General features: G+C 35.1%; 1 protein-coding gene across 1 annotated transcript in view; it reads right to left on the bottom strand.

The window, feature by feature from the left end:
* Window positions 277-10,843, bottom strand: part of LOC100512003 (bifunctional heparan sulfate N-deacetylase/N-sulfotransferase 4) — a 247,698-nt gene continuing 237,131 nt past the window's right edge. Inside the window, 1 exon segment of the mRNA XM_021101659.1 lies at window positions 277-10,135. Coding sequence (XP_020957318.1) covers window positions 10,016-10,135 — 120 coding nt within the window. The 3' untranslated portion in view covers window positions 277-10,015.

Raw genomic sequence — 10,843 nt, 5'->3', positions numbered from 1 at the left:
TGGATTCTCCTATACCTCCACCTATGATATAAGATTGAAAGAAAACTTCAGTTACAAAGTCCATTGAGAGTCAGCCCTTTCACAAAAATGAGGTCAAATGCTACCTTTTTCTTCTTCTTTTTCTTTTCTTTTTTGTTGTTTTTGTCTTTTTAGGGTCACACCCATGGCATATGGAGGTTCCAAGACTAGGGGTACAATCAGAGCCATAGCTGCCCACCTAGACCACAGCCACAGCAACACCAGGTCTGAGCTGGCATCTGTGACCTATACCACAGTCAGGCAATGCCAGATCCTTAACTCACTGATTGAGGCCAGGGATTGTACCTGCAACCTCATGGTTCCTAGTTGGATTCATTTCCACTGCACCACAACAGGAACTCCGAATGCTATCTTTCCACTAAAGCCTGATGTCTCCATGGTAGCTGCCATTACATGAAGGAGGGAGGGAGGGGATGGAGGAAGAAAGAGGGAGTGAGACAGAGAGATGAGTGGAGGAGAGTGGAAGAATCACCAGAGCAAGAAAATGATGGAATAAAGCAGATCTGAGAACGAGGTCTAGGAAAGAGTTTGTGATAATCACTGGCACATAGAGCTGAGTGGAAACAATTAGATGAGATACCCACTAAATTTTTGAGGGCAGTATATCAGCAAAGAAATCATGACACCTGCTTAGAGATAGGAGCCTGCAGAAGGGGAAAAAAAATTGAGTTCCTTTTTTTTCTGGGAAAAATTAGGTTTTAAGAAAAAATTTCCAACTGCGAGTCAACCCCTGCCTTCTCAGTAGAAATGCAAAATCATCACCATCCATTGACAGCCATGCACTTCTGGTCCTTTCATTTTCTAATGGGAATGTTTATTGTGGTTATCAAGCCTGGGTTCATGGTTGTATATTTGCCTATGATGAAAGAAGGTAACTTTACATGGATTTCAGATCATGGAAGCCATCTCTGGACCTGATGAAGAACCCAACAGGCTTCAGAGATTTCTCCACATTGAGCTGAAGTGACCAGGTGGATTTGGTGTCATCTTCCTTGGGGAGAAGGTGAATGTGTTCCATGTGTAGGAGGAAGAATGTGATGGATATTCGTGATGGGCAGGGTGGACTTCAGCAGAGAAGTCTAGATATTTACCAGATCTCTTTCCCTTTCCTCTGAGCATAGAGTGGGACTGCATTTCCCAGCCTTCCTGCAGTGGTGTGTAGTCCTGTGACCAAAATCTGGCCATTGCACTATGTCCTGGAGTGTTATGTATTATTCTAAGGACCATAAAATATTCCTAAGTGATTCTAATCTCACTTTCCCTGTCTTAGGTGAGATGTCCAAAGTCCATAGTGATGATGGAAACCATGCTTGTGTTTCAGGATGTCAAACCCTGGAATGGCACCATGGCAACACGGAGCAAAATTTCCTCCCTTCACCATTCTCGCTCCCCACTGATGGTGGCCAGCTACTGTTCTAGGTGCTTGCATTTATTTTAATTCATACAATTCTCACAATACCCTCAAGGGTAGCCGTTATTATTATCTGCACTGTGAAGATGAGGAAGTTGTAGTGAAGTGAATTGGGTAAGGAACGTCACAGTGGGTAAGTGGTATTGCCAAGATTTGAACTGTGACTCTGGCTTCAGATAAGCATGCACCACATTATGTACTGTACTTATTCAGGATGACATTATTTAAAATAGTTTGATGGGCTTTGTTATGGAAATCACAAGGGATTCATAAACACTGGCTCATTTCTGAGAATAGCACACACCCTGCTAAAGGCTTGCTTGATAATTTATGTTGATTGAAGTTAGCTGAAGAAGGAAGTGGTTGGATTCTGTATACACTGTGTGTTACCTATGACAAAGGCATGACTTCTTATTAAGTAAGTCTATTGTCATATTTCTTTTTGGCTTCACTGTGGTACTGAAATGGGAGCCAAGCATCCTCAGGGCCATGTCTTTGGGAACATTATTTATTTCTTCTATACATAGCTATAAGATTACATATGCTTAATTTTATTAAGATGTTAAAGGCTTCTGGATAAGACTCTGTGTGATTTGTAGGCAACATCCTGGGAACATGTAGGAGAGAATTACAATTGATTTGGACCTGTGAGAGTTTAGTATGCAGACTTTATTACCTGGAATTGCAGAGAGAAAAACATTTCTATAGCTCCACTCTGTATAGAGTGAAGAGAGCTTATTTTAGATAATGTAGGCAAACCACAGTCTATTGGTGTTGAACCTCAAATGACATGTATTATAATAAGCCCATCACCTCCAACACTCCGCACCACATATTATCCCATCCTTGACTTATGATCCATCTTCATCAGCAAAGAAAATAGGCGAAAATATACTTGATGTAAAATTTCCTCTCCTGATACCCACTCATTTGTACATTTGGTCCATGTACCAAGATGCCACCTCTTTCTCCAGGTCAGAAGCAGTTGATGTTTCTGTTCTGTTTTTGTTTTTGTTTTTGTTTTTTTGAGATCATTGTTGACAGTTATATAATCTACAGTAATTTTTCTCTCTTACACTAGATCTATGTGATCTAGAAATGGTCAGTGGTGGCCGCAAGACTGCAGTCGTGATTCTTTTAGATACTTGCAAGTTAGTTGCTGGTTTCTCTTTTTGGTGGCATAGTCTTATCCTACTGCTGGTGTCTTATTCCTGGGGTACCATTTGGATTTCTGAAAAGACATGTAAGATTTAAGGAAATGAGAATGAAGCCTTAATTAAGAATATCCTAGAAATAATTGTGTTTACATGGACAAATCTGATTATATGGAGATATTTTTGTTGCACTTGGTTTAAACAAGAAAGTATGAATGCTTTTGACATAGCAATTCCACCTATGCTTTTTCTTGGCAGTGTTTCTGCAGACATTTTAAATGTGTCATTAAATAATTAGCATTACTCTCTTTGTCAGTAGGAAAATTAAATCTCTAAGACTCAAGGGCCTCAATGGTTAAATATGAAGTCAATGATCTCTTAACCCCTTCAGTGTGTTGAATTCGTTTTAATTATAAGCATGCACTTTCACCACACAAAGTGCATTGTAGACAGGCGGCTCTTAGCTTTGTTTTGATTATCAAAAAACATATTTGTGGGAAGCACTACTATGAGATTTAAACCAATATAAAAGAACAACTGTTGGTATAGTTCAATTCCTGCTGTGTCTAGGGATGTTTAATTTGGTCTGTTTGGCTGGTCTTATTAAATAAGAACAGGCAACTTAGATATATAAACATAATGACTCTTTCAGAGAACAAGCAATACTTCTAAGGTCCTAAACCTTGAAAATTTACATCTTGGTGGCTCTGAATGAGAGAATGACTTTATAAGTTTTATGCTTACAAATTGAAATTCATTTCCTACAGGTGTAAAGATGTAAAGCAATGTACATATTCATTTAACAATTACTTATTTTGTGCCAAGTGCTCTGTTGTGTGCAAGAGATACAAAAATGAAAAGACATCTCTCATTTTACTAATGTACAGTTTAGTGTGTATGCAAACGTGAAAAATTATGGTACAATGTAGGTACAATAATAATAGTGTAATCTAGACTATCTAACCAGCTGGGATTACAGTTCTCTCTACATGATTGTTATTACCCAGATATTCATGGCTTGATGCCAAGGAAAAGAAAGATTTCTGGTACAACTTTAAAGCCTGAGACGCAAAGTTGAGGGACTTGCTATTTCTGTGATTGAGATATGAAGGAATTGGGAAACAAAAGAGAACCAGACTTCCACAGGCAGGTTACTTGAAATTCACAGTGTTACTGTTTCAATGAATTAGCATTGCCATTTCAAGGGTTCTAGGCAGCTGCAGCATGTAAAAACCATGCGGTAATTGGAGAATTGCAAATAGGTGCTTGTTACTAGAATTTGGAATGTACTTTTTAAAAGATTGTGAAAAAAAAGAACAGTCAGGTAGACAAAACCTCAGATCATAAAGGAACTTCATGGAATCTCTACTGGAATTTGTGTATCTCCTTTAGGTGTGGGAAACATTTGAAGTTTTTCTAAATTAAGGAATAGTTTGATCCTATTTCAAATTACAAAGACTGTTCTGGAGTTTCCCTCGTGGTGCAGTGGTTAACGAATCTGACTAGGAACCATGAGGTTGCGAGAGTGGCCCAAGAAATGGCAAAAGATAAAAAAAAAAAAACCAAAAAAAACAAAAAAAACCCCACTGTTCCAACATTAGCGTGGTGTATGATTTAGAGAGAAATGAAAGCTCCAGGTCAGAGTTTGTGGCAAAATTCTAAGAGCTATGAGGAGATCCTCTAGTAAAACAGAAGTATGGTGTGAGGTCTAAAATTAAGTCTCAATATTATATGCTTCCTTGACATCTGATGAAACTAGAATGATCTTGAATGGCTTTTCCACAAAGTCTCTTTCCCATTCTGCTCCTGTGGGCAAGGTCCCCTAGCCAAAACTTGTCCTTAGCAAGGGGTGCATTTTCTGTTTATTCCTGAGGAGTGGGTTTTTGTTCCCTGCCAGCCTGCAGAATTATTCAAACAAGCCAATCACATATTCCTGGGGGAATCAGGGGTCACCTCACCCTCTTATTGCTACAAAGCTGGCACAGGCCCTGGTTTTTCATTCTTCCCCAGTGCAGCCCCTTTGGAGTGCTTCTGGGCCTTGAGGATATGTAACAAATAAACCACAAGCCCATTCCTCTAGTGTTGGGAGGAGTGTGTTTGGCTTCCCCTGAAACCCTTAGGGCAAGAATTCCTCTTTCAACGATGGAGAGACTAGGAGGTGATCAAAAATGAGTAGATGAGAAGAGTAGCGATTAGAACTGTGCCTCTAGCCCCAGGTGGCTATCTATCCCTTGAAATGTGGCAAGTCCAAAATTGTTATGTACTGAATGGGTGAAAGACAAATTGGATTTTGAAGACTCAGTATGAACGCAGCATATAAAGATCTCATTAGTAGGTTTTTATTGACTTCATGTTGAAATAGTATATTGGATGTATTAAATAAAATACTAAACTTAATTTCACCTTTTTATAGTTTTCTCAAGCGGTTACTAGAAAACTTGGAATTACATCTGTGGTTTACATTTGTGATTCACATTACATTTCTACTGAGCAGCTATGGTTTAGGGAAAGATATTCAGGAAAAAAAATCAGAGTAACTTGAGCTCACAGAAGAGAAATATTCTTAGACAGACAAAAAGCTTGATTTAACTTGGTGCAGTTTTCAAGAAAGCAAAAGAGATAGAGGGGAAACAGAAAATTGACCTGAAAAGGGAAGAGGTCAATTATGGATGTGCTCAATTTAGCTGTCAAGCAGATATTTAGATGGTTTTGAACAGAGCAAGGTGGGTAACAGCTATGGAACTCATGACCACATTTGGGGCTGGTGATATAGAATCATTAGTTCTGGCTTGAAAGCCATGAAAAAAATTTACTAGAGCACAGAAAAGTAGGAAAGAGATTAATGACATATAGTAAGGGTTGGACAAATAATTAAGTAGATTGGTACTGCTCAGCACATTTCAACACATTTCAATGAATTTTTATTGAATATCTACTATGTGCCAGGTTTTGGTAGTATATAAAATTCAGACATATGAGAGACAGTAACATTTTTTAATGGAAATTAACTATTTATATGTGTCTTATCTGGGCTTGAAACACCATATATTTGCAATAAAAATGCCCCAAATAATATTATTTTGTATTAATAAATATAATAGAAAACAGTATATTAAAGTATAATAGAATGTGCCACTTGTGGAAAGGAGAACTTATTATAAGAAGGTGAAGTTGGAGATAAAAGACTTGTAGAGAATTCAGATAAATTTTCTTATGATTTTTAACTCTAGGTTCTTTATGCATGATTTGTTATTATATGTATCCCTTCATTAAACTTTATGATTTATCTAGAGGAAGCTGTACCTCTAGATCTGATATTCTAATAGATTACCTGTTGGGTTGCAAAATATTTGGATAGAGAGATATAAAGAGATGGTACAAGGGAGATAATCTGGTAGATAAACTGAAGAAGTAGTAGGAAATAGATGAAGAGACTTCAGTAGAAAGGAATGAGATGGAACAATTTTTCTCTGAATGTTAATTAGAACAATAGTGAGGAGCAGAACAAAATTTATTTTTGGAAACTGGTGGTGAAGACAGTGTCTCATTTTAGCCAAATACAATTAATGATATGTTTAAGATATATATATATATATATCTTAAACATATGTATATATCTTAAACATATATACAATTAATGATACAATATTGTATATATACAATTCATATGTATATATCTTAAACATATATATGTTTTATTATTAAAGGGAGTAGAAAAACATTCTTGTTTGATGAAAGAAGAGACAGTGATTTGAATATTACACATTAGTTTTTGGAAACGAATATGTTCCAGCCTAACTACATTAAGCATTGTGCTAAATTGATTCATATATTCTCATTTAATGTTTACAGTGACCCAACGAGTGATACTTTATTGTCTCTATTTTACAGAAAAGGAAACTGTGACTCAGGGAAGTTCCACAAATTGTCTGAGTCCACACAGCTTGCTCAGGGCAGGCCTAGGATGAGAAACTAGATCCAAAGTACACTCTCATAACCTTCTGGTCACACTTGTTGTATGTTTGTAATTCAGGGGGTACATATACAGTGAACAAAGCAAAGGGGAAGGAAAAAGTTTAACCTACTGAATAAAACTTTGGATTTTAGAGGAGAAACAACGTTACTCTAATGGCCATACCAGCAGTAGTATTTATTCCGAAGAAGTGAGGACCAAAGATGTGTTATGCATGTTCTACATCAGTTATTTAACAATTTCAGTAAAGGCAGAGTTCTCTTTCTGCTTTTTCTACTCACCTCACTGGCTCACACAAGAAACTATTCATTTGCACATATATAGACATATTGATGTATAGATGTACCCACGGCCAAGCTGTGTTCTTGTAGTCGAGGTAAAATCCTGTATGCAAGACTATTAGATGGCTTTATTTTGGAAATAATTGGCCAACATTGTTTTTGAGGTGCCTCCATCAAACATATGGTTAATATGCTACTGAGCCACCCAAAACAAGCTTGTAAGATATTATTCAACAATAAAGTATTTGCATAATTAAAAATGTACACTCATTATAAACAAATCACTTTATATCATATTAAGATAGTGAGACAGAAGAATGAAAACTATATATGGTACATGGGAACAGGTTTGTTGAATTCAGGCAAATTAAATCTCTTATTAAACGAAGAGCTAATTTTTTCCAGAAAAAAAATACAGTATTAGAAGTCATATGCATTTTTCTTACCAGCATTCTTCCTTGTTGCTTCATTGTTTTGAGGCCTTTTTAAAGACAAAGTTTGTTTTCCTATGAGATTTGTAATGTAATTTTTAGAGACTGGTATTTGACAAGCATGTTATTTCTTTATGTAGGCTCATAATCAAATATTGTTCCTTATCTTTGTCAGTGTAAAGTAATTGGTGGCTATATTTATAAGTTAGGCAACTGTAATAAAGAAACACAAGGAAAGAGAAGACACTGGCTTGTTTAAAGGTTTTAGTAGTAACTTCTTTAAAATTTTTAAAAATATGTCATTTAAGACCATGAAACAGGATCTATTTAAATGTTAAAGAATTACATATGTTAAGTCTTGAGTCAATAGTTCTGAAGTAGCCAGTGTGTAAAAATTGGGAAAACCAAGATATTCTTAAAACTAATTTTCTTTTCAGATTTTTTATAATCTTCTCATAGCCCAGAGTCTATGTAATTTACTGTAAGAATTGAAGATGAATTACTTAATTAAAATTTGTTTTGTCTTCATTATCAATGCTAGTAAGAAAAATGTACACACTGATTGAAATGAGCTAGGGGAGAGAGACTGGTTGAATTTGGGGGAATATTGCTCCCAGATATCTGTAGGCAAGAGAATGATACTGTATACATTATCCAGAAAAACAAAACAAAACAAGAAAATTAGTTATACTTTGAAAAAAATCTGGTGATGAGCTAGACTTTGATTACATGAGTTTTACTTAATATGAAAAACTTCTCTTTTCTATAAATATCTCTGTTGTCCCACTTGGGAAAAAAAAAGTTAATCTTCACTACATAAAGGAAAAAATTAGAATGTAAACTGGAGAAACTAGAAAACAGATACATTAGAAGTTAGAGTGCTAAGTACACAATTATGATTTTAGTGTGCCTGACGGAATTCTATCAAGCACATGCTCTTCTTAGTAACAATAAGGTTAAGAAATTGAGTCTCACACTTAACAACAAAACAACGAAAGTACCAGTTTGTGATTTGTATCAACTCATGCCCAAGAAAAATCTTATATATTCTGAAAAAAATTAAGAACCTTTGCTGCAGTGGGAGAACACAGAAAAACAAACAAACAGAAATCTTATAAAGTATAAATCCAAAGTTGAATCCTGAAATAAACTATGTAAAGATTATACTTGAATTCTTTACATAAAAGAATAAACAACAAATCAACAAAAAAATGATCTTCAGGTTCCTTTGACGACATTGAATTATGTGAAGCATTATTTCTCAAATTATAGGAGAAGATAATATTATTTACAGCCTATAAAAATTTACTCTGGAGGAAGGAAGGATTGATGGTAATGCTACCAAAGCCGGTTTGATTTACTGTTCTGCTGAAATTTTACCTTCATGTATAACTGAAAAGATTAACAAAGCTTTAGTATATCTTCATTGACAAATGAGACAAAAATCCAACCAGCATGACAATAACTTCCAAAGAGGAGAGCAATCTATAACTCCAACACAGAAAGAGCATCACTTCTTCTCTGGAAATTATTTTTTTGGATGGTATGGCTGAGAAATAGGGTTTAATTTGGAGAATCAGTGGTATCTAAAGAGGTAAATTTTAGATTACATTTATCCTGTTAAGTAGGCATTAAAAACAATCTTTTGCATTAGGGTATGTATTGGCATATATAAAAGTTCATGCTTTGAACTATTGGAATATACTACATAAAAGGCACAAGTGCCTCAATCTATCTGTAAACACATGTTGCTATTGTCATTCCATGTATTCTCAATAGTTTTTTTTTTCTTCTGTATATAGTGAAAAAATATATAAATGCTACATCATTGTCAAGGTGGAAATACCTAGATTAATAGTATGGTGAGATTTTTTTACACATATAAAGATGGTCTTATACATTGAAGTTAATACTATGCAAAGTATACACTTTCTCATTTATTTTCTCTGATAAAAGAAATTTAGACTTTCTCTATCAAAGTCTCTGATAGATGTTGTTGGAACCATGATGTAAAATTCACCTAGAATGGCAAGCCCTGCCAGATAAAATACTATTATCAGTGAATGTGGAAACTTTCATATAGTCTTCTCCTACAAGAGGAAAACAGATAAAAAACGTGGGAGGTTACATGTTCACAACTCCTTTAGCAAGTCAGGGAAATTCATAAAGAGAAGGAACAGAGGAAAACATGTATGGGCTAAATATAATAAATAATAAATGCTCAAAATAAGAGTATGGAATTATAATTTCTTTTCATAACAAAAGCAAAACTGTTTTCAAGTTAGTGAGGGAAAATGCTTATAAGCCCTTAATTCAAATACTGGGTATGACTAATATCCTTTGTAGACATCTTAGTGCTTAGCTTTTCCTCAAAATTCTAATTTGTCATTTGCTTATGGTCAGGGTTCTCAGTCAAACATGGAGTTTCCAAAACCTTACAATTAACAGAGGAACCGGGTTGTATTAGAATCTCCACACTGGAAGCTGGGCGATGCCACAAAATCCCACATTATTTCCCAAAAGCTCACACTGGGATTGATGCTAGTAAATGCCAATGCGTGCGTATATAACAGTTTTCATTTTATGAAAAAGATAGAAGGAGGTTTATTCATATGGTTTTCTGTTGACAATCACAAGTGCATTAAGGGGATAAAAGATGTGGGGTTTCTTTCTCTGTTCCATAGTAAAAGTCAGTATCTTGAGAGCCTTGGTTCTCCTCTCCAGTGCTATCTCACTTTTTGCAGCTCCTGTCTCAGCCATGATGGTAGAGGCTGCCCCAGTCTATGCAGCAGTTTGGACAGTTCCACATTATGATCTCGGTAGTAATTAGAGAGGAAGGTTCTAGACTGGAAAGCAAAAAGAAAAAGAAGACTTGAAGGAAGGTATTAGTCTCTTAGATGAAATTGTGCACATTTCTTAAATTCTATTACAACAAGAGTGCCTATAAAATATGTATTTCTTTGTATTTTCCTATAGATATCACTCATTTTTACCTTTTGAAAGATTTGGCAGTAGTGTAGCTATAAAATTAAAAAGGGTACATATATGACTTATGTGGCTTATACACCATTAAAGCACTTATTTATTGGGGGATTGAAAAAGTCTATGTAGGGAGAAAGGTTGATGAGAGGTATATAATGCTGAAGAAGGATGAGGTAGATAGGAAATGCGGTAGCAAATCTACAGAAAAAAACACCTACTTTTTTTTTGATATTGATCACTTTCTGTAAAATTGGACCATAGCATAAAAACAAAGAGTGAACATAAATATAAAAGCTGGATTTCCTGATTAAGGAAATAACTTGTAATGTTATAAAATATTTTCTATATTTATTCAGAATCAAAACAGATTTTTAAAAATCAACAGGTTCTACTATAAAAATATAGTCTCATTATAATTATCTTCTTGTGATTCTTATATTCCTAGCCAAGCTGGAGTGACTGACCATTTTTAGATGAAGTATTTTTAAAAAATGATTATCAGATACATCTGTGGTTTTAGTTTTTTTAATTTTATGTCTGGAAAACAGAAAACTTATAATTGGGTTTTATCT

The sequence above is a fragment of the Sus scrofa genome, chromosome 8, assembly GCF_000003025.6.
Source record: "Sus scrofa isolate TJ Tabasco breed Duroc chromosome 8, Sscrofa11.1, whole genome shotgun sequence".
Taxonomy (NCBI): domain Eukaryota; kingdom Metazoa; phylum Chordata; class Mammalia; order Artiodactyla; family Suidae; genus Sus; species Sus scrofa.
This window is presented reverse-complemented; position numbering and strand designations above follow the sequence as displayed.